The sequence below is a fragment of the Hippocampus guttulatus genome, chromosome 4, assembly GCF_054856545.1.
Source record: "Hippocampus guttulatus isolate MCC_2025c chromosome 4, RoL_Hgut_1.0, whole genome shotgun sequence".
Lineage (NCBI taxonomy): Eukaryota > Metazoa > Chordata > Actinopteri > Syngnathiformes > Syngnathidae > Hippocampus > Hippocampus guttulatus.
The window spans coordinates 23,399,305-23,424,449 of NC_141264.1; the positions used below are offsets into that span (position 1 = coordinate 23,399,305).

At 44.7% G+C, this 25,145-nt stretch overlaps 1 protein-coding gene across 1 annotated transcript in view; it reads right to left on the reverse strand.

Annotated features, from left to right (window-relative positions):
• LOC147206696 (A disintegrin and metalloproteinase with thrombospondin motifs 20) overlaps nucleotides 1-25,145 on the reverse strand; it is a 94,291-nt gene that overhangs the window by 64,505 nt on the left and 4,641 nt on the right. Inside the window, exons 3-9 of the mRNA XM_086108209.1 lie at nucleotides 19,038-19,200; nucleotides 8,832-9,079; nucleotides 6,723-6,806; nucleotides 5,570-5,694; nucleotides 5,446-5,486; nucleotides 5,080-5,185; nucleotides 1,052-1,198 (exon numbers count right to left, since the gene is read on the reverse strand). Of these exons, the coding sequence (XP_085964335.1) occupies nucleotides 1,052-1,198; nucleotides 5,080-5,185; nucleotides 5,446-5,486; nucleotides 5,570-5,694; nucleotides 6,723-6,806; nucleotides 8,832-9,079; nucleotides 19,038-19,200 (914 nt within the window). The remainder of the gene's footprint in view (nucleotides 1-1,051; nucleotides 1,199-5,079; nucleotides 5,186-5,445; nucleotides 5,487-5,569; nucleotides 5,695-6,722; nucleotides 6,807-8,831; nucleotides 9,080-19,037; nucleotides 19,201-25,145) is intronic.

The following is a 25,145-nucleotide window of genomic DNA, read 5'->3' on the forward strand; positions in this document are numbered from 1 at the left end:
AGCTATCCTCATTAGCAAAGCTTGCTAATGCCATGGATAGTAGCGAGGCCTCATAGTAGTCGTAAAACATTTTGGTAAACAAGATTATTGAAAAGCGTAATGTATGGACAGTAATACATCAGCCATTACAGTTAGCATATAATGCTTTTTGTATCATCATTTGTTATCACATGTAATGTGTTTTAAGTCCAAGCAGTGGTATCAACTGCTTATGGATAATTAATAGTATTGGCCACTTGCTGAAGCTACTAACTCACTCGATGACAACTAGATAGCTACACTTTGTGTAGTCGCTTTTTAAGATTAGTAGTTTGAGAGTTTGAAGTTCAACCAGTTAAATTAGCAGCTAGCAGTAGCCGTTAACTTGTTAGCAAGTGACCGGCTCGCATTTTGCATCATGTTTGTGAGTTTGAAGTGTATGAAATGGGATTGACTGCGTTAAATGCCGGTAACTTGCCAACAATTGACAAGCGCCTGCCTTTTCCATCATTGCTCAAGAGGAAATGTGTAATTTGTAGTTTCAAAACCAGGCGATGGGGTCAAATACTAGCATTAGCCATTGATGAGCTAGTGGTTGAGCTGTCTGTAGCATCTTCACTAATCAAATGAGCCATTAGTGAGTTTAAATTCCAGATAGGATTTCTACTAACATTAGTGGCTTAGCGACTAAGTAGCCATTGGCCAACAAGCGAGTTGCCGTTTGCATTTTTACATGAATGAATAGTTTGTGAGTTTGAAGTTCAGGCTATGGGCTCAACAGCTACTGTTGCTAATGATCTAGTGGTAGTCTCTAAACATCAAGCAGTTCATTAGCTATCTTGCTTATTTGCCTCAACTCCTGGTATTAAATGAACCGTTAGTAAGTTTGGAGTGCAGGCAGGAGCGTCTGCTACTAGTGTTAGCTGTTAATGAGCCAGTTGTAGCTGCTAATGAGTGAGATGTTTATTCGCTGGCTGTTATCTTTTTGCATCATCACTTGTTATCAAATGAACAGTTTGTGAGTGTAAAGTCCGGGCAATCGGGTAGACTGCTAAGATTATAGTGTACATACTCAAGGAACTCTGTGATGTACTTGCGGCTGCACTTGGACCACGACCAGGGGTTGGTGTCATGGTTGAGAGTGGGAGCCATGACATGATACTGGTGCTTCATGCCGGCCTCCCGACATTTGGGGTTATCGTCATGAGGCATGTTGAACCTGTTAGAAAGAGACACGGAAAAAGCAGAGGATTGGGAACATTGAAGTCGAGCAGGGATTCTCAACTGGCGGGTCGCTGAACCATTTTGGGTGGGTCATGAACAGATAGTAAAAGAATGTTTGCAATGCTAACGACAAGATGAAGCACTAGGCTAGTTTCTCACTTGCCATTGACTGGTAAGCTGCCCTGTATATTACTCGTGAGTAAAAATTTGCCTTCTTTTGCATTATGTTTGGACGTTTTACATTGATGGAATGAAAGTTGACCCACAATCCAATGGTGTGACGCTGGCCATAGAGCTGTGTGGAACACACAAGTGATTATCAGCCGATTAGTGGCTGAGTCGCGGGCCGGGAGGATAAGCGTCACAAAATTCACGTTCAGCCCGTTTCCAACGAACACACAAGTCGTGCCACACACACACACACGCCAAAACATGGGAATCTACCGCAGTTTATTGTCACAGAATCCTGCAACAACTTCCTGACCAAATGATCTAGTTTGTAGTTTTGTTTAAAAAACAACAACAAGAAAAAAACAACACCAACAGCAAAAAAACAACTAGTAAGTAAATTCTTTGTACATAAATGCCAGTAACTGTAAAATACAGGATTTAAAGTGGACCGTAAGTAGTGCAGGGAATATGTTGACGACACCGCTCAAAAGTGTCCAATAACCTCCATCACCTGGCTGGTGAAAACCCTCCAGCTCACCCCTCAAAGGGCAAAGTTCGCCGTCTCACATTCTCAAACAGCTTAACTCAGAGGGGAAAGGAGGACACGCAAACACAGCACACATTAATAAAGACAATACAATATGGATTCACTTGTGTTGTTTGGATGAAATTAGTATCATCCATTTTATCGAATCCCCAGACAGTTATGGATTTTATACGTTGTGTTCAAAATATCGGGAGAAGCAAGTAAAAGGACCTGACTCCAGTTTGAAGTCCAGACAGTGGTCTTGATCAACGGTTGCAACTGTTGCAGCTAGAAATAGCCACTAACTTGCTGTCGACTAGCTGGTTGTTTTAGTTTGTATTGTGACGTGTTATTAAATGCGCAGTTGGTGAGCTTGAAGTCAAACAGGTGTTTACTAACAGTTGTTAGCATTAGCCTCTAGCTAACCATTTTTTTCACCATGCGTTATTCAATGAGCAGTTTGTGAGTTTGAAGTCCAGGCAGTGGTAGCACCTGTCAACGTTTGCCACTATCAATAACGACTAGTGGCTTGTGGTTGACTGGCTTTGTTTTTTTTTGTTGTTGTTTGTTTTTTGTTTTTTTTTAACTTCATGACTGGTTATCAATTGAGTAGTTTCTCAGTTGTCCTGCCAGTGTAACTGCTATCACCGACCACTAGCATTTATGCGCTCACTTGCTAGCACTCGACAAACAATCTGCTTTTTGTATGAGCAGTTTGTAAATCTAAAGTACAGGCAGAGAGTCGCAAAAAACTACTTGGAACACATTCAGAAAATGACTCTGACACCCGTACAATACTCAGAGAGGCAGAGCGCGTTCCCCTCCCGTTAATTTCCAAACACAGCCTATGTTCTAAACCAATCAGCATCTCAAGCTTGAGCTGTTTCCATCTGGACTTCCACCATGTACCCAGTTGGAACATCTAGAGCGCGCACCAGCTCTCCATTTTTGCTGCAGTCCAAATAACAGAACAATTTCAATCGCGTTCTGAGTTTGCGAGCCGTCGGAATGAACCAGTGCGTGCTCGGAGCCTATTTCCAAATGCGCCCTCGGTCGTCAACCGCGAGATAGCGGATGATGTTCAATAAACATAAGATAAAATATTTACAATCAAATGTAATGGAAACTATGCAGATTAAATGGATTTAGAGAGCAACCATAGATATCATTGTGCATAATAACTAAATCATCTGGTGTTTCTTTTCGGTTGATCCACTAATCTCAGCTAATCCATTCAGATTTATACATTATTAGTCTTGCTGGAGCAAAATGAGCAAGATTTTTTGGCACAGAGTCTTTTGACATGTAAAATAAAACATATGCCTCTAATGACAGAGTCCAAAAAAAAAAAAAAAGATAGTATACTTTGCTGCTCTTAAACACAAAACCAGAGCCGATGTATATAAAATGAAGGGCGCCGCCGTGCATCTGCAAATTAATGAGTTCATCCTGCTCGTCTGCTATTGGCAAGCTCATAAAGTCTTATTTTCTTGATGATGTGCAGAATCCGGACCGGTCGCACTACTTCTTGCATGCACATGTGCGCGTGTGTATTTACACACAGCAGCCCCGCGCAGCTGTATGATGTCTGAGATGTTTACAACAGGATGTGGGTCAGCTCTGGCTGCAATGTCACTATGCACACACACATACACAAACACACACAAACACACACACACACACACGCATGCATGCACGCACGCACGCACGGCAAACACACACACACACGCTAGCACACAAACCTCAAGCATGGTTGGCAGGACGCCTCTGGCCCCCTTGAAAAGTTGGCCTAAAACCCGGGAAACTATTGAGCCTTTGCCACCGAATTAGGTTATACACACATAAATTATTCTTTTGGCTGATTCTGACAAGATTTATACCATGGCTGAGGTTCGCGTGCAGTACTTGTTGTGATTTCCCGATGTGCGGGTGTGTCGATGTCGATTTACTCGACGTGGATTTACAGCTCGAATAAGCATGCAGTCTTGAAGAGATAACAGGCTGCAGTGTAATGAGGCTGTAAATCAGTCCATTTTGTGGCCCCTCGGGGAGACGCATCAGTAAGAGGAATCAATCGGCAGCGGCACAGCAGGAATCGAGTTGGAGGCATGCCCACGCGTCTGAAATGCCCACTGAGGCTACCTGGAATGTCTGCGAGTTGATGAACACGCTTCCAGTGGGTGCGCCACTCTGACAGTTTGAATTAAATGAGACATGATGACATTTTGACACAAATTAGGAAGATCCGCAGCCCAATCGCGCAGAAACAACCAGACAACACGCACCTGCTATCACGTCAAAGCCAAAATGGAAAGGAATCGAGTTTTGCTGTAAACATAGATTAGCGCTAGCTTCTGATAGGCGGTGCAAACTTCATTGCTCGATGTGGTGGCAGTGGGGCGAGGGTTTTTAGTTTTTACACTTTGTGTTATGTCTACACGCCACAGCTCGAACGACTAAATATTTTGAGAGTTGAACAGCAGTTTTGCAGTTTAACCCTTGGACACAATTGACAATACAGTATATCCGTTGGCTACCTATCGATCCAATGTGGCCCGATGCCAAATAATTGATTGCCTTTTGTCCATTTTTGTCCATTTACGAGGCAAGCCGTTTAACCCCAAACCCGATTAAGATTGGCTGTCAGCGCTGGGGGTCGAGCCATTTGAGAATGGCCTCCAATCCATTAGTGCAAATTGGGTCCTTAATCCGATGCAATGCCGTTGAGTGGCTCCCACTACCTGACACTGGCTTTCCCCAGGCCCGCTCAACAGTCTCGCCTGTGAAGGTCTGCGCCCCACCTTGGTCCTATCTATCGCATTCAAGAGGAGCTCCCGCACAGGTCAATCTTTGAATGAGTCAATGGTTCAAGACCGGAAATCTGTCATCAAATCAAACAATAGGGATGAAAAAAAATGTTCCAGTTATTAATTACTCACTGCAGTCACGTATTGTTGAGCGCTTTGTATTTGTTTTATTTATTTTTTTTAGAGTTTTTTTCACAAGAGTTTTGTGTCACTCAAAGGGTTCACTCCCAAAGCTGCGGGCACGTAATTAAAAGTCAAGCTCTTTCTTCTCATTATGTTTTGCACCTGCGTGTCTGCCCGCGCTTGATAAGAACGCTTTTGTTGGCGCTGCGAGCGCCGACGTGGTACGCGTGCGTGTTTGCGCGCACTCACACATGACCCAGCTCGTGAGCGATGGTGAAGGAGGCGCTGATTCCGTTTTCCTCGCTGATAGAACAGCTGCGGTACTGGTCGCACATGGTCCCCAGTTCTGCGAGGCCTGCGAAACACACGCATACTCCATGTACGACACGCATTTAACTGGGGATGAACATGTGCTGCTTATGATTGATTCGACTATTAAAACATTAGTGACGAGGGATTAACCCCGCTTTGTACCGCTCTGCCCCCTTCGCTACAATGTTATTAGCCATCTTGTCATAAACGCATTAAAGCACAGTTTTATGAGCTTGGAGTGGAAAGTTAATTTTGAGGAGGAGGGAAGTGGGGGGGAGGAAAAAAAAGGGGGGAAGGCCTTACCGAGAGTGTCACACTTGTCTTTTGCGCGACATATATCCTCCCTGAGGGAGGAAAAAAAAAATACATAAAAATAAATATATTTCTGTTTTGGAGGAAAATGAATGATTGTCAGTGGCAAGTGTACCTGGTGATGAGGAGGGCGGTGTCATGGTGAGAGGGGTGGCTGTCGTCCTTGACGTTTTGCTTCTGCTGCCAGGTGCAGAAGTTGTGCAAAGTGGTGGCGGCGTTGAAGCTCACGGTGGGGCCGTCCTGTTTTGGAGGGAGAGGCCGTGAAATAGCCTTCGGGGCTGCGACGGAAACATCCACGCTAATCTCGAGGGGAGACTGGCACTGTTTACACTCTTTGCGATAGCGATTGCCGTCTTTCACGTATATATGATATGTCATGTCAAAAATGAAAGAATGCGGGACGCATATCAGGGGTGCTCGTCTCCCCGCAAAAGACGATTCGATATGGTTTTCGATAGATGCAAAACGATTCAAGGGCGGTTCGATTTGAAAGAGGCCCGGTGGTCGACTGGTGAGCGCGTCGGTCTCACAGTGCAGAGGTGCAGGGTTCGATTCCAGCTCCGGCCTTCCTGTGTGGAGTTCGCATGTTCACCACGTGCCTGCGTGGGTTTTCTCCGGGGAATCCAGTTTCCTCCCACATTCCAAAAAATGTGGGTGGCAGGTTAATGGAACACTCTAATTGGTGTGAGTGTGAATGCGAATGGTTGTTCGTCTGTGTGTGCCCTGCGATTGGCTGGCAACCGGTTCAGGATGTCACTCGCCTACTGCCCGAAGACGGCTGGGATAAGCTCCAGAACGTCCCGCGACCCTTGTGAGGATAAGCGGCTCAGTTCGAGAGGGTATGATGCCAAGAGTTTTTTGTTGTCATTTTGCAGACTTTGCAATGGACTTGTCAGTCCTCTAAACGTGCCATTTCCTTTCAAAGACACATCTCTCCAATGAAAGACGATTCAAGCAACATCAAAAGACCCGAAAACTGTTGAAACCTTCTTTGCATTATGATGTGTGTTGACCAGTTCAATGAAAGTTTTCTTGATTGACGCAGGGACGTTGTTGTCCGGTCCCACTAACAGCTACATCCATGCTAATATCACTTTCGAAAAGCACACCAAGCAGTGACTCCAAAGGTGCCCTGAGTCATCTCCCTCCCGTGCAGATGGCTGGCTGCCACACTATAGCGCCTCTTGTTCACCTCTCCAAAGGCTTTGACACAACAAAGCGGTCAGTGTCCCACATCTCCGGACACCTGCGCGAAGGTCAAGGTGTACCTGTTCATTGTGGACGACGATCAGCTTGACAATCAGGATGTTGATGAGGTTTCCCACGCTGGGGTCCTTGTACACCGCCGCTACCTGTAACAAAGACAAGGCACAGACAAAAAAAATGCAAACCTCCAAAAAACCTGAGCCACCGCTCAAATAAAACACAAATAACAGTTCACTGGAGGCAACTTGACGCCGAGCGATATAGAATATCCAGGGCCGGAAAAGCAAATTTCATTTCCCCCAACAGACGCCTTGAACACAGCGGCCGACTTAAAGCTTCAGCATAGCTCGCTGACCAAACATTCCCTCGCTCGTTTTCCCCTCCACTTCCCTCGCTCCACCGGTGCACCCCTGTCACGGTCGGCAAGCGGTCTCCTGAGGCCGTGCGCAGCCTCCTGACAGGAACTCATTAGTACACTATAAACATTTAGCTCGTCTCAGCCCTGAGGGGGGGACGTAAACACGGCCTGGGCTTGTCTTTGCTGGCTCTTCGTCTAAGTATAACAAAGGACCTTGCTCTGTGTACCCCCACCACCCCCACCCATGAACATAGAATGGAACCTTGATTCAGATTTGGTGTGCTTAAAAAAAACAAACAAAAAATTTATCAGAGTTGTCTTTGACCTCTATGAAAATCTGCTTAGCAACACGTGTGACATAGCGTTTTCCCCCCAAAAAATGATCAGAAATACTGTTTTTTTTTAAATAAAATATATATAAATGTAAGTTTGCTGCTTCCTAATATAACAATAGCACTAAAAACCACTAACGTCTAGATTTTACCCCAAAAAATAACAATCATAATCACCACTGAAGAAAAATAAATAAATAAAATTCACATATATTCTCCGTCTCTTAACACCACCCATTTGAGACTGCTCCGTATTTTTCAAAGTGTCAGTTAAAGCCAAAGAAAAACTAAATATTAATAAAGCTAAAGCTAATAATAAAGCTAAATATTTGCCTCATAGTATTTAGAAACCATATCCATATAAAAGACTCGATATGTAGCAAACGCTATAGAATGACATGCAGTTGAATATCAAATACCGACGCCAGCAGCTAAAAGTCTTCCTGGATCCGCACCAATCAGCTCTTCCTACTGAGGTGCTTGTTTTATGACTGCACTGGGAGAGTGCGTCTTCATTGTCGGTCCGCTCATGTAAACGCTGGCAGGAGGAATGTTTGGATGTCAAACGGTTTGCTTGACAGTCTCCACTGTACCTGACTGGACCCTTTTTTTTTTTGAGACATCACGCTGACAATCATTACTCGTTCACTCAAGTTAATGAGGGGGACATTTGCTTTGACCCGGGACCAGCTACCTCCTAAGTAGTCAATTTGAACATCACTCATCTTGATCAGCGGCTCGCCTCCTGTTTCTTTGTCAAGCACCGACATTAAGTGCTGAGTCAACAGGAATGACCGTTTGACGAAATGAGCTCGATGAACCACGGGGAAGGGGCAGCACGGTGGACTCATAGTTTGAACATCTGCCTCACAGTTTTTAGGGTCACTTTGGGAATTTCTGCATTCTGTGCTTGAGTGAGTTTACCTCGGCTTCCTCCAATATTCTGACAAAATGTCGATATTGTCATACAATGTACGTATATTTGTGGTCCACAAATGAAAAATCACCAATCCACGTATTTTTCTGTGCTCTTTCTGAAACGCCCAAAGATAACGCAAGAGGCTGCCAAAGCCGTGTCTAAATACGAAATTATTACAGTAATTGGTGTGAACTGCAATTTGGGGTCTTCCTCAAGCATCTCCAGGTGGTCCAAAATACTGCTTCTCACCTCCTAACTGGAGCACGTAGGAGGGAGCATATAACTCTATGTCTGACATTTTAGAGTTCATTTTAAGAGTCTTTTATTTGTCTGGAAATCTATAAACGGTCTCGGTCCACCTCACCTCTCTGAGCTCCGACAACTCGACAACCCGATGCCTGCTTGGTGCTTTGGGTCAGCTGACGAGTAGAACAGGATTTCCCAAATTTCTTAAAATGACGTAGCCCTTTTCACAGCCCCGCAATTGTCCGGCAAACAAACCCCGCTCCCAAGATAGCCGGGAAGATTTGACGTAATAATTTTGAGAAACATTTTTACTTACTACTGACATGATTGTGAGGATGTAGTGCTCCAGATTGCGTCCGTGGTGACGTGCCATCTTGGCATCGGCCGTCACCATCAGCTCGACGTAGCGCGGGTAGGAAAGGAAGCGCTTGTGTCTGCGCAGGATCCTGGGCTGTGTTCCGTTGGAGGAGTCGGCGTCCCGCTCGTGAATGGCGGCTCGGACAGAGTCCAACACATCGCCCATGTCCCCGCGGCCCTCCAAAGACACTGTCGTCTCCCTGTCGCCTGAGTGGAGACAGAAACACGGTGAAGAAGGGCAAACAGCACCGCCACCAAGGCCAGATAAAGCAGTACAGTAGAATTTTATGGTAGTAAAGTTTTTTATGATCCCCACCAAAACCCGCCGGCAAAAAAGGGTCATTGCATAGGAACTAATGATCCAACGCAGGCTGTTATCATCGACGCTAAGAGAGCATGATACCTTTAGCGAATGTGGATTAGCCAGCAGGACTTCGCTTATCAGAATTCCAGTGACATAACAGTGGTAAGCTGTGGAATAATGCTGCAAAAAAAGTGCAATCAATTCCACATCGTCTGGAAAAAAGGAAAGCAAAATTAGCTTTCAGGCTGAAGATTTGACATTCCTTCTTCTGTGCAGTTTTACATCAATGCCGAAATAAAGCATTGTATGTAAAATAACACCCGAATGCCCATATATGACATGAATTGACGAAAATGGAAACTGTTTTCACGGTCATTATTTATTATTATTATTTTTTAGAACTCATTCACTCCCAAAGACGTTTTTAAACGTCTTTTCAGACTTGGTCTAGAATTGGCTGGTACTGAATGAGTTTTAATATCTATTTTATTTCATGAAGGAAAGTGGGGGTTTTTTCAATTTTTGTTTTAATTTTGTTTGTTTTCATGACCTACATTACCTTTGGCCGGGACATCTCTCAAGTTTTGGTAGCAGTAATGTAACTATGCTATCTGGAGTAGCGCTGATAAACACATTTTTGCCGTGGCGTTTTGTCATTCTTTAAAACCATAAAAACAAAAAAAAAACAAAGAGGCACAGAGAATCCAAATCAAACATAAAGTGACATTCATGGAGCATTTTATGATTCTCTGCGCACATGAGCCGTGCATACTTTGGAGTCCATCGACCTCACCAACCGCCTCAACTTTGAGTGAAGTGTCCCTTTGTCTCGTCCGCAGTCAATCTTTCCAGACAGTCAGACAGAGAGAGATTGTGTGAAACTGTTAGCTCAGTGAAAAGCCCGAAAAAAAAAAAAAAGAACTTGTTGAGATTATTCAAGCGATGCCCCCAGCGGGCACGCGAGGCAGAGCGTGACTCCCTGGCACAATGGCCGTACAGCCCCTCGCTGTCGTGAGGCCGAGACCCATGCCAGCGGCTGTTTCAGAGGCAGCGCCAGGCCCGCCTGCGCCCGTGCACACAGCCAGAACGGGGCTTTGTGTTTTCCAGGAAGAAAAAAAAAAACTCTGGAGCCCAAAGCCTTCGCTAAAGCCCTTAAACAGACTCATCTCTGCAGTTCGTCTGACTTCAAAGGGATTAGCATGGAAGGAGAAGATAGAAGAAATTGGCTTTAAGTCGAGATAAAAAAAAACAACCCTGAAGAGCGGGAAGGTGAAAATATGGTCAGTGTTTTAGTAGCCTCGGAATCAGTGCAGATTAGCCGTACATAACCTCTCTGAAAGCACATTAGGTTAAAATGCGCCTCTTGCCAGTTCCTGAGCTGCTACTTACACCATGGCAGGCCAGAGGCGACTGCCCGAACTCGCACCGGAACCAGCCAGTGACCATACACACTGAGCAGGTATCCTTTAAAACAGCAGTCGCCAAACAGGGGCGCGGCAGATTTGCGTCATACGGCATGTGAAGACAAAGATTGCAAAAACTGGGTCGTTCCTTGGGTTGAACCGAGTAGATTTTGATTTGAATGAAACTCGGTGTACTTGTGGATAGTGAGGGCACGACACTAAATCTCAAATTTTAGGCCAATTGAAGCAGGGCTTTGGGAGCTACGGCCAGCTGAAATGTTTGACATTTTTGGCCAAAATTTCCTCTGAACCCTGAAATCTCAGGATTTATTGGAAAGTAAATTTACCAAGGACTGAAATCTGCAATCATTTAGTATATTGGTGGATTGTAACCTGACCGTATAATTTCACCTCGCGGATCATCTGACTTTGACAAAATATGTCATGAGATGACATTTCTCACATGTTCACTAAAACATATGAAAAGTTGCAGCGATGCACTTATTTTCGGGCTTTGATAGCAAAAACCACATTGTGAGAGTCATTAACGGTGTAACGGTGCATTCACTTTATATTGATTCAGGGAAGGTGAGTTCATGTCCCATTTAGTGACGGCGTGAATGATTGTTCATCTCTGTTATGTGTCCTGTGAATGACTGGTAACCAGCTCCGGGTGTAGTTGTCTCTCTTACACCAAAATCAGCCGGGACATGCGCCAGCAACCCGCAATCATAAACAGGATAAGCGGCAAAGACAACGGATCCATGAACCAGCGCTGGGATTTGTTCTTTGCACGATTTCAAGAGTGTGCTTTCATCACCATTGTTTTATCTGTTCTGATCGGTTAAGATGAGCACAAATGTCGTGCGTGCACATTATTTATTTTCAACAGAACGCTGACTCATCAGCGGCACGATTTCAAGCCAACAGAAAGCATTTGGCTGGATTTGATGTGCGACGCTCTTACGCGTTTGATCCGCTGAAGCCATGTATATTTGATTTGGCGGTAACTAACTGATCGGCCGGACATATTCGAGCATGTCTCGGCGGCTACATTGTCGGCTAAAGTCGATCGCTTTAATAGCTGCCATGTGTCAGTGCTTATTGAAGACGTGTCGCCTCGGCGGTTCCCGTGACAGATTCCAGCTGGGGCTCTTTTCTGCCAGTTTCTACTGTCTGGTGCATTTTGAAACAGACGGAGGCCTGTGGAGGAATGGCTGGCGGCGTCTTGACTGACAGACATTGACTGCGTGGCGGCCTGGGTGACGGTCAGAGGTGAGGCCGGGCGACAGGTGAGCGACTGTTTCTCACCGACTTGGACTGGGCCCAGCGAATCATCAGCGTCACCGTTGATCGATCGGTCAGTCGTCGTCTGAGCCCGCAAAAGGTCACCTTGAACTACTGGCCTACAATTTGCATCTGTTTACGTGGGCTCTTAACTCATTCACTCCCAAAGACGTTTTTAAACGTCTTTTCAGACTTGGTCTAGAATTGGCTGGTACTGAATGAGTTTTAATCATGTTATTTTTTTTGAAGGGTTGTCTGTCTGTTGACTGGCAACCACTCAAGGACGGAGAATGCCTCCTAAAGTATCGATATATTTTTTAAGCAACCGTATTAGAATTTTGCAGTCGGCTTACTTATCCTAATGCTCTCACATGGCAAAGGAGAGCTACAGTCAATGAAGCACTAAAACTACAGTTTCTGTCATCCACAACTGAGAGGCAGACACTCACGCAGACTCGCCGGAAGCATACCCCTCCCCTCCAGGCCACGCCTCTTAAAGGCACATGCATGCACGCACAAACAATACAATATGTACAGTCTGTACAGCATACAGTCAAAGTATACAGTATATTTTTTTCAGGACCCGGACGATATGAATTTTTTGAGAGAGATATGTTGATATATATACAAATAATGCATTTCCCCGCCCCCCAATACATTTCAATGGGCATAATTTATGCACAGATTTTCGCTATTCGTGGGTTGGCCTGGTTCCTATTTATATACATCCATTTTTTTCTTTTTTATTCTTGTTAAAATGTTGACTTTAATCTTGTAATGTATTTTGTTCTCCATCTGGCCCTCAGTCTCGCACCTTCCACAATTCCGCGTTCTTGTGCCCTGACTGTAACGATAGTCCGTGTCAGCGGGAATGAGTTTCTGAAATGTCACATGACTCCCAAGTTGGAAATGACACGAAAGAAAGAAACGGCACGGGCCCCTCGCCAACTTTTGTCATCCGCATTCATCAGAAGTATTCGGTCTGCTTCTCCAAACACATTCTTCAGCGGACCACCGCCGAGCTCTTTTGCCATGTCTCTCCAAAGCACTACTGTAAGTGCACAAAGGGGGACAAAGGTTGAGTCGTTTCCCTTTTTTTTTTTTTTTTTAAAGCCCACTTAAGCTGCATACAATTGACTGCCCTTTCTTTCTGCCGAGACACCGCGATTGCACTTAATCATACTCCGTCTGCAGCGTTTTCCTCTCAATGGATGGTAAGCAGAGTATCCGGCCTTTGTGTGGACGCAAAAGCAACCTACCTACGTTCACTGTAAGGTACACTGTCCACTTAATTGGCACCCTGGGACGGGAGTGCTTCGACTCTCAGCGGGCCGTTGTAAAAGAATGTTAATTAGTTCAACAATGAGATGTGTGTTTGCCATTGTCGGCCTCTCGGCATTGATACTCTTGACTCGGAACTGAGGCGGAGTCAAAGAGCAAGGCTTTGATGTGGAGGGGGGGCGGCAGGGGAGAACGGCGGCGAGATCATTTGCCACGAACGACTGACCCGCGCCCGCGCAAAGCGAATAATCCATTTCAAGCGTTTGCATATCGGCTTCTTGAACTTGCTTTCGGATGAAGTTTGGTGAAGAAGCCAAGCGGGCACCGGAGTGGAAGACAGCGGGTCAGCTGAAGCCAAGCAAATGACAACATTTATGAAAGGACACACGCTGTGCAGGACTCTTGTTGTTATTCTCGGTTCTGTGGGGAACCGCCGGGCCCAATGGATCGGCTGGCTCATTAAGAAGACAAACTGCGGCGGGCCACAGTTGATGTCATCTTCCTTTCGCTGATGTTGTTGGCTTTTTTTTTTAAGACACAAAGTTAGCTGCGAGTAATCCAAGTGACCATCTTAAAAAGTATAATAACGGTAATATAATCACAAAGTTCAAGTAAAGAATGTTTACTAAACAGGACCAAATATCAAAACACACCAATGCAAAATGAAAACACTCGCAAGGATCATGGAGTAGATGCTAACTCTGAATTAACCGTGCGGTAAATGGCCAACGGCATTGAACCGAGGCTCTAGATGCATAAAATTTGGAAAAATCAGACTCTGAGACCTATTACACTGGAATATGTGCAAAAACCTTTTGATTTATATCACATATGTACCGTACCCTGTGGGGTCCACCGTTGACGAAACCCCGCGCGACAGGACACGCAAGCTTCAGAAGGGACACTCCAGAAGAACACTTAGGGCTGCAGTATGCAGACAAAAGTTCACCAGCCAACATTTTGACCGATAACAGTGAGTGTTTGCCGGACTCGGGGAGGGTCCTGTCACTCCGGGGTGGGGGGGCGGGGGATGAGAGGACGACTAAAGCTCCTGGAGCCAGCTGACAATTACCTAAGACGAGGAGATAAATGCGAACCTGTCAGTGTATTTATAATCTGTCCATCACGTCCTTCAAGAGCCACTTTTCCCTGACCTGCGTAACATAGCGAGCGAGCCCCCGGCTTTGCAAACCAGCTACCGACAGCTCATGAAAGAAATAAAAGAAACCTGAAGGTCACGCTAACCCATCCTGTGAGTGACAAACGAAGCAGGAAGTGAGGTTACCAACAACAAGTGGCTCCATTCACATACATGAGAGCGCAAGGGGACTGCGGGGCAGCGATTCAAGTCAGCTCGTTCAAACCGACCCCGGGCGAGGGAGGACCCTTTTTTCCATGTAAATGAACCCATTGAGCAAAAAACAAAAAACAAAACAAAAAAAACCCCTGAAAACTGATGCAGGCATTTGAACTAGCATGTATACACAGTGGGCACTGAGGGGGCAATCCCATACAGCGATTATGTTGAGGGTCAGGGGCCACAGATGTCATGTGGGCCAAGTACCGCGCCTTCAAAGGCGTTCACTCGGCTCTTTCGCCGGCCGCTAAACAACACAACAAAACGGGGATGAAAGACCCCCGCCAACAACACTGGGATGCTAGTGTTTGGCTATTCAGCTGCTAATGTTTGCTGTCAAACTGTCTATATCCAATTTACTGTTCCGAATGCATTCAAAGTACGGCACGGAGTCAGAATGGGGGGAGGGGGGGCAGGGATAGTTGAAGAGTAGCAGACAAAAACAGCGAGAAAGAGGCTCCCTCTCCGTCTTCAAATGGGTTTGAAGGAGAAAAGAATCTACCCTCATTGTAAAGACCCCCATCCTTGTTGCGATCTCTATCCACTCATGCCGGGATTCACATGCGAGCTCACAGGTGGGATATCGTGGCTCAGCCTCGGAACAACGTCCTCGGAACAATGTCCTCAGAACGACATCCTCGTTTTACGAAGGTACCCACGAGGGCTGGGCGGATATTGCCTGAAATTCCCATCTTGGTATAAATTCAATTCTTTCGCGGCGATGATATAAATAGTGCTATAAACTTAACTGTAAAAGTTATAACAGAAGTATTTCTGAAGTGCTTCAATGCGGATGCTTTGAATTTTACCAAACTCTTAACATTCAAGCAATTTCGATTGACCAAACTTTTAGGCGGGAAAAGCTAGCTAGCTGTATGGTCGTCGGAGTTTCGATGCCTATCAAAGGCTCCGCTTTTTATTTGGCTTTTTTTTTTTGCAACAGATTGACGGAAGAAGGAACAGCCTTGTACAAGGGATGCTAAGAGAAGACTATGTGTAATGTTAAAAAAAAAAAAAAAAGGTTTTGACAGTTACGTTTTTGTAACGGGCAGTTGACCCTATTTCCATTCTTTACAGTGGAAAACAAGCGCTAACCGTGCAGCTTTGGAGGCAAAGCTGTAAAGTTCTTCCTGAATCCAAAACGAGGCATATACATCCCAGCATACCTTTTCGTTTAGGTCCTTGGCATGTTTGTACAGACGAAGCGTTCAAAATACCCAAGCACTCAGCGGTGCAGAAAAGCATGTTAAGATAAGTAAACAGTCTTCTCAATTGCCAAAACAACAATCGAGGTAACACTTTTAAAAGCTCTTATCACTTGACAACTCGTTGGTGGTTAGCACATATGTTTTTGCACGTGTCGGAAACTTTGACTTCCTCACTTTTCAACCCAGTTTTTTTTTTTCAAAAGATGTACAGCGACTGTACAAACTGCGGAAATTTGAAGACACACAAGTGCCCTTGTTGTCTTGTGACAAGCCATCACATCTGAGTCAAAAGCTTCTCCCCATCCCCTGCTCCCCACGTGTTTCTGTGCTGATAAACGTTGTTTGGCCCGATAAAACGCAGCCCATTTCATCTTTGTCTGATTTTAAAAAGATGTTTCACTCGAGAGGACATTAAAAAGAAAGATGTAATGAGCATATGGGCAATGACAGTGGGAAAAGGCAACCGCCCCCACCCCCACTCCCACCCTCCCGCCGCCCCATCGTGCAGCCAGACCATTGTTATCCGTATTTTAAACAGTAAACTGCTCTTTAAAACCATTTTCAAGTCCAAAGCCCACTGCACCATTCAACTTTCACACAGCAGCTACCAATTACATTTTAGGATGAGAGTCCTCTTCACAGAAATATAAATTGGGGAGGGGGGGGGCGCACTGACCGACCCCCCCCCCCCACACACACACAATGAGAGCTTCTCTTGCGTCTCCAAAAATAGGAGGTAGTAAGAGAGGAGTAACCGCCAACCACCACCGCCGCTGACTCTTTTTTGGCGCATCATTCATGTGATGAGATAAATCTGACTCGTAATAAAAGCTGTGGGTGGGACGCAGTTCTTATGGCACTTTTTTCAGTCTAATGGGGGGGGGGGGGGAGTCATGTACAACAATGAAGGAATGTGATTTGGGTGGTAAACGTCAGCTTCAAATTTGGGGAAACAACAGCCTGTTGTTTTTACGGTGATCACCGTTTTATTGGCGAATGCACCGCTAGGAAAAAAATAAAAGACCAAATGACAACAACATAACTTGCGCTCTGATAGAGCAACTCGCAGGTTCTCAGTCCCTTTCGCTAGCTCAATTTAGATGGGAGGCCAGCTGGAATCTTAGGTGGCGCCAAACTTCTTTCTTTTAGGAATTATAGAGGTCAATTCGTACACAGGGTAACTCAATGCGCTTCACATATTTAAAGAAATACGACATTTAAAGGCAGATCAGCAGACAAGTCCTTTGTTTGTCATGCTCCGAGTAAAATACTGTTGGTTACTAGAAAAGCAAACGCAAGACTTAGCATGTGGCTGTTGCTTAGCTCTAATCTGTTAAAAGTTAGCTTAGCCTGTTACTCTTTGCATTATTACATATATAAATTCATACATATAGATGGGTTACATAAAACCAAATACTGGTCACTTGTAACATTCCTAGAAGGCAAGTAATGACCAAAACAAACACACAGTATTCTTAGCTTAGCATATGGCTGTTTACTGGCTCCATACTCCATAGCCATTGTCATTTAGTGTTGTCTTGTGACCAGTTTGTCCTATGTGGTGTTTTCTCAGTTTGAAGTGGAAAAAAAAAGCTCATCAGATTGAGGTCTTGAACCATTTAGTATTTTAGTCGATCGAAGGAAGCAGAAAAAGAAGCAGGAGCTGCTCAAGATGTTGTATAAGTGGAGCGACACACGCCGCCGAGCTGATGTTTACACTTTGCCTGCTCGTGGTGGCGTGTAGCGCACTCCGCCGCTTACAAAGACAGAAGGGGCCTGCTGGCTTTGGCTCCGTGTGGCCTTCAAAGAGCTTATTTTAATCGCCACATCAGGAGAGGGGCCCAATCTGATAAGGCAGATGAGTCGCATCTCGGGACACTTCACAGTACATAACTAGCCCAGTTCCACTGGGTCTTTAATCCCTCCGCTTATTGTCTACCTGGGGCCTTTACATGAAGACCTCAAGGTGTCTCGTATGTATCGTATACATATTTTCTATATACTACTGCCCTATTGTTCCTTATTTTAATAAAAATTCAAGTATTCATGGACCCGTTCACAGTGGGGCAGACACTGTGAACACTAACCACTCCACACCATGCTTCATCACGTGTTCACCTTCAAGCACAATCGAGGATCTAACAGACACCCTCCACATTTCTCGTCTCTGTTTACCACACACAGACTGAGTGGCTGAAAAGCCAAAGCATATGAAGGAGGCCAGTCCAAGTTCTTTAAATTGTCAAGGCGCACAAAGGCCACCGCCATGCGACAATGGCCCAGCTCGAGACAACAAGCCAACGAAGCGGCTTGCACAAACAAGATTTATTTGCGTCCCTCCAACAAAGGCCGCCCACTGAGCTCTTCACCAGGATGACAACGGCAACCGGACTCCACTCGGTCACTTTCTCTATAAGGGCTCTTCACCACGCAAAAAGAGGTCACACTTGCTCGAATGTGGACATTTAATTACGCAAATGTCTGACAACAACCTTCCTTGTAAGAACAGTAATCATGAAAAAAAAAATGTTTTTATTGATTAGACCAATTTGCCAAAATGGGGGTGGGAGGTATTAAAAAAAATCACTTTTCCATAAAATGTCATCTATAAGAGAAACAACAATACAAAATACATGGAATACAACAACTCACATTGTAGTTACACTAATGATTGGCTGCTAGATTGGTGGTCAAAATTGCAAATTTGACAGAAACCTGTCACCCATCTTGGCCTTCAAAATAAAAGGTAACATTTTCACATGCACCCTTTATAGAGGAGAATATAAAAGGCACGTGATATCAAACAGACCAACTCAGGTTCAAATAGGTGAGACTGAGGCCGTTTGAAACATGCAGGAGAAGGATCGGAAACCTGCAAGACACTTGGGTTTTCAAAATAAAAGGGTTCCTTTCCCATAATCTGTCCCCTTGAAAAAAAAGAAAGAACATGAGACAGCAAGTTACGCAAAATAGGCCGACCTGCCAGACCACTTTGTCCCTTAGGATCAAAGGCCTGCTGTAACCTCTGTTCCTAAAAGCCTCTGCAATTATCATAAAAGCATTCCGCTGATGACCAAATCTTCATCTCATCACAACTCAACATATTTCTACGACTGAGCTGAGAGAAAGAACTTTGGCAGCAACACCAACAGTACTCGTGCACTTTTTACGAATTAAAGTGATTACGTTTCCAGTGGAAAACCCCCCGTGATCAGAGTGAAATGGTGACTGGGTATAATTTACATTTCTGGGCGAGATTACGAAGCGGTAAATCAACCAGACGGTTGTTACAGTCAAGACGGTGAGACAGTCTGCTGTCTGTTACCTGAGGCCGAACAAGGCTCGCCGTCGCTGGAGATGTTGCGTCTCCTCTCGTGCCGATAAACCAGATGGGGTTTGTGGTGCTCGTCATCGTACTCGGCCTCCCCGTCGGCGTTCATGAGAGGCTCCAGGAAATATTCGCCATCCGGCGTTGCGAAAGTGCCAATCTGAAGCATGGCAAAAAAAAAAGACAGGCATGGTTCATGAGAGGTGTGCCCAAAGTAGATGCAGTTCAGCCGTGGTGTCTTCCATGTACATGATCGAAGTAGCACAAGTTCTTTTTTTTTCCCTTTTCTGCTAACACAAGAGTCAGTGGTGAAAATCTCTACAAATCAAATGTTTTGGAGAGCTGCAGTATTAGCACAAATTAGCATTAGCTATTAGTACTGTTACCATTAGCTTGTTTGCTCGCTATATATATATATATATATATATATATATATATATATATATATATATATGTACAGTATATATATTTTTTTTTAATATACACTCCGGGCTATGTACCGGATTGCCGGGGATGGCCAGGGTTCCCATGGGTCCTTAAAGTTCATTAAAAAAACATAAAAAAGAAGTTGTAAAACTTTGTTCTTAATTGTCCTTAATTTTCAGGGAAAGCTTCGAAAATCAATAAAAAGCCTTAAAAAATATTTGTATTTGAAAATAAATTGAAGTTGTGCCCTTCCTTTGGCAGCAATGATTTGAACACCGGCTCAGTGATATGTGGCTTTCTGTTCAGCCCGCATATTGCTGAACGGGCATTAAATCCACCGTGATTCCCCTGCTGAATGGAGAAAACAGTCCTTAAAAAAGGGCTAAATTAGCCCTCAAAAGTCCTTAAAAGGTCCATAAATAAAAAGCAAGTGGAAGAGTGGGAACCCTGATGCCACATTTCTATTCTGATTAGATCCTATGAGCAAATATGATGGAACTGGGGAAATATATTGCGCATTCCAGGTTCCTACTGCTCCTTTCGTACTTCCAACAGCTGTGGTCTCCGAAACTGCAGACAGCCTCGGGGCATCACTTTTGGCTGTGATTGACACGCTGACTCGGAGAGATCTTGTCAGACAGAAAGCGCTTAACGTACGGCAGGACAAGACGTTTCTTATCTGGCGCAGTTCTGACTGTTAACGTATACAGTTCCCCGCCGGCAGCTGTTACATCATCATCATCATCATCATCGTACACGGAACAGAGGAATGCTAACATTGATTTGGCAGCTCGGGCCCTCGTAAAGCTCCTGAGCTCACTCAGCCATGAGGTTGTTTGCATGGTCATATCATGTGCACGCTTAAACAGGATATCGCACGCTGGAATGTTTCCTTAGCCCCGTTATTCAACGCCCGTCCTGGCAAAGTGACACTTAACGGAGGGGGACGGGAGTGGGGCGGGGGGCAATTCCGATATGGAAAACGCGAGGATGGAGGATTAGCAAATGGCTGTGACGTCAGGAATCGCTACGGGGATCCTCGAAAGCGCCACGTGCCTCGAGTGCTACATGTGCCGAGGGGGCGAGCTTGTGAAAACAAGACGCTGGATGGAAACTTGACTGCAAGTCCACACGAGAGGCTGCAATCTTATCCAGTCGGGATGATGGAATGCTGGCTCGTATGCGGGAGCGAAGGCCAATATGGAAAGAAAGTGGAAGCGGTATTTCTTCTTGACTCTGGGCTACTTCTTGTCAAACAAATGGACTCAAATGTCACACTAGAAAATTATCCATCCATCCATCCATTCAAGTCACAGAAATGCGAGCCCGCTTCCATCACACTAAGTTCCTGGCGCTAATTGTTCTTCTCTTAGCAACGTCAAGCTTTCAGAAAATATGTGGCAAAAAGCAAAACACACTCACAGAGTTAATACAATGATGCTGGCTGAAAACGAGGTTAAGTGAGGGAAAAAAATAAACCCTCCGAAAATGTAACTTTGGGTCATATTTTTGAGCCAAATGAATTTGTCCAATTGAAGCATGGCGACCTTCTCAACTTGTCGATAAATCTCCCTGAAGTCAACATGGAGCGAGTGGAAAAGCATTTACTTGTTTGTCCTTTTGGATTTATCCTTTTCAAAGGCAGCGGGGACAAGCGTCGTTGGCTGCGCTCATTCTTGACCTTGTAAACATTGTCAGGATCAGCATTAAGTGAGGGTTACTGCGGCTATTTGGTTCATTTCCATTTATAATAGCAGTGTTGGGGAATACTAAAACCACAAAGTTTTTCCTCCTTGTCCCCCTTCTTCTCCTACACTTGCACTATCTTATCTATTACGGGTGTTGCGAAACAAGATTTGAAGCCAGTTGTTACTCTTTAAAATCTACCATTCTTACGTCTTATTCTATTATTCAGGCACTCAGACACACCCTCGGAGGTTCAAGCCGAAAGTCAATAAAAACCAATGACGACGTTTGCCAAAAGAGTTCATAAAACTGTCCAAATGGCAAAAAGACCCTGACACACATTTAGTCAATCTCCATTATTTCCTCTGGGACAAATTGAATTGAACGTTCCACCCAAAGACGCAATCTTGGCGGTTCTGCTGCTTCTTGGTAGACATTTGCTGCTGCGATTTTAAAGAGTATAAATGATTTATATGTAGTAGGAAGTGGTAGGTAGATGGTTACCTGTGTCTTGTCAATCACTATCTATGGCCAGTTAACTTTGCTGTGAGGATTTCGCCCACAGAAAAGAAGCCGCTTTGTCAAGTGGATGTAGAGCGGGAGGTGGGCGTGGGGTTGGGGTGGCACAGTTTCCACATTTCCCAGCAAAAAAAAAAAAAGACTGAACACAAAGGTTGCTGTTCAGCAGTGGGTGCTGAACTGGACTTTAACGCCCCGAGAAGGAGGAAGAGGGTTCGGGCGTTGTGGGGGGGTTTTCCATTACAAGCTGGGTTATAGTCGTGCCATTGGAAAAAAAAATTTTTAAAAAACAATACGACGCAAATACAGTGTTGCTTAGACATACAAGTTGAATTTGTTCATGTTTGTGACTCAACACACTTGTATCTCAAGTCATATTTCCCCATTGAAATAAATACAAAGACCATTAATTAATTCCAGCCCCACGTTGTGTGCCTTCTAGTATCCCGGCCATGGCCACAGGGGTGCAGTATAAAGCAGATGTGGACACAAGAAGTACAGTTTTACAACTGACTCAGTCATCGACAATTATATGAAGCATTTTTCACGGAGGATAAAGAATATATGACTCTCGGTATGATCATATTGTCTACATGTTTTTCTTGTATTGTTCAATAATCCATGGCTTAATTAAATAAACGATATCCCTCTACCTGTCTTGGTCATTTTGCATTGCTTGCTAGTAGGGGTGTGCATCTACCAACAAAAGACGATTTTGATACAATTCTCAAAACACGGGTTATGATAAGGACAAGGATGTAACAATTTTCAAATATAACAATTCGATTTGGTGGGATTACGATTCAATTCAAAATGGTAGGCGTTGTCATATTTATTAATATGCAACAACATATCAAAAAAAAAAAAAGATCTCCAGAGCCCGAACAATCCAAGTTAACAAGTTAATTCAATTCAAAGAAATGACAAATCATCTGAAACATCAAACCGCTTTGCAGCTCAAATAAAAAACGATTTGGTCCGTGTCTCGATACATGCGGTGCGATACAATTCAAGGAAGCGGCAATTTTAAATTGTAATGTCAATTCATTTCATCAAATCAAAGCCGATTTTCCGACTCAAATACATTTTTGTTTCAACGCTAGTTGTTAACATTAAGCTAGCGGACATTGAAAAAGAAGTGGTTGTTTTAAATTGCCGATGTGTCAGCCCAAGACGGTAAGCTCCGACTGGTAGTGACAATAAACAGCTTCTAGCCTCCTTTTTGGAAGAAATTTTGACTCTCTGACAAACCTGCTGCTTGTTGTGAACGGATTTGCTCGGTTTTAAATTTTGGCTCTGTTTTCACATATGGCGACCGACCAGTGACTGACTGGTAGCGCGTCGACCTCACAGTGCAGAGGTCGTGGGTTCGATCCTGGCTGCAGCCTTCCTGTGTGGAGTTTGCATGTTCCACCCATGCCTGCGTGGGTTTTCTCCGGGTACTCTGGTTTCTTCCCACATTCCAAAAATATGCATGGCAGGCTGATTGGATGCTCTAAATTGTCCCTAGGTGTGAGTGTGGGCGCGGATGGTTGTTCGTCTCTGTGTGCCCGGCTTGCAACTGGTTCAAGGTGTCCCCCTGCCTACTGCCCAAAGAAGGCTGGGATAGGCTCCGGCACCCCCCGCGACCCTTGTGAGGATAAAGCGGATCAGAAACTGGATGGATGTTTTATAATTAGCCACATGCTGTCGGATTGCAGATTTTATAATCATTGTCCACTACAAAATAAAAAAAATAATAATTTGAATCGTGCGAGCCACAGTGCCCTTGAGGTGGCCCAATCGGGCATCGTGCTCTTCGCGTCGCGGCGCATCGCTGGGCATCGGAATGACGATGGCCTCGTTTGTCACCGAGGCTGTGTCGCCACGCACTTCTTTGATGTTGGGCACTCGGCACCTCCCGGCAGCCAGCGTTTCCCACGGTGTGAACACGCCAGGAGTTTTTTTCAGGCTGTTTGTCGCCACAAGCTCATTCTGTAAAGGCCAAATGCTCCCCAGACGCACCATTTCTCAGCTTTGAGTAACTGCGGGCGAGAAAGGGGAACCTGCTTCTTTTCCACCCCGAGAATGACTCCTTTGTTTTAGGGCTTAATTATTCCTTAATGACCTCATCCCGACAAAAAAAATGTGGCCGAGCCATTAAGCTCCAGTGATCAGATAGGGACACATTTATGACCCAATAGCCTCCGGTGCCGTCTCCATTGTGCTGTCATTCTCAATGAGTGACGATGCGTATAACCAACAGAGATTGCTTGAAAAAGGATGCAAACATGTTTGGATAAGCGAGTCATTCATCAAAGTCGGGCAGAGGGGCAATTAAAGGCTGATTAGCCTGATCAATTTAGCATACCTCAGCTCTTAAATTGCTTTCCAAACATGGAAATCACTTGACCGAGTGTCTCTCCTCTCCCCCGTCTACGTCCTGTCATTCATCAGGAGGACTGACTGAAGCGGGACCTTTACAATTGGACGCAATGCATGCTGGGATGCTGCCGGCCCCAGATTCCCCCCCAAGAGAAAAGTAGGATTTTGCCGAGTCCAACTGTCACGATCGCGGAAGCTTTCACGAATGATGCTAACTTTGGGTGGGAGCATTTTTACACCCTGTACTGTTTTTTTTTTGTTTGGGTTTTTTTTGGGAGGGGGGTCCCATTTTATGTGTATTTTTTAAGTGTTTTTTTTTATTTTTTATTTTTTTAAAGTGATTTTCCCAATCCATTTCATTGGCTGTCAATTATAGGCAAATTTTGGCTATTTTATTTTATTGTTGGTCCGGGCTGATTTCAACCCCCCGTGAATGTCGGGGGTCATCGCTGCACCGTAAATAAACAAGTTGTTTGAATAGATCCATCTTCTTGTTTGGTTCCGTGACCGTTTCTTTAAATGGCGACAGATGTGATGTGTGCAAGAGTTTGAATGTGATTGGGTTCATTCTGAGCACAGCAACGTTCCAGGTTATAAGAAGGTGTGACACTTGTGTAACCGCATAATCTCGGCCGTATATTTTTTTTTACTTCCGCTCGCTAAGAAAAGCAACTTCAGTTCTAAAGTCACATCAATGGTGGAAAAAGTTTTGAAACGATTTATCCTGAGGTTTTTTTTTTTTTTAGATCACCAAAACCTGACATTTGAACAGGGGTGTGTGCACTTTTTATATCCACTGTAAACACTATCCCGGTACAGTACAAGGTGCGGCCATCTAAAATAAGGACGATGTCAACCGATTGGGATTCTGCCTGGGGTATTACTGTCTGCATCGCGGGGATCCTGCCAAACAGTCCACTCCATGCCAGAATCCGGTGGGAGTGGCGTAGGTCAAAACTGCCAAGTCACCTTCACCGCTTATCAGATTCTCGAGAGCAGTATTCAGGCACCAGTACCCTCAGCATTTATATTGAGCCAGTAAAGTCAATGTGAGCCAATCAACTTAAAACAACCTTAAATGATGATGTGACAATGGGGGGGGGGGGGGGG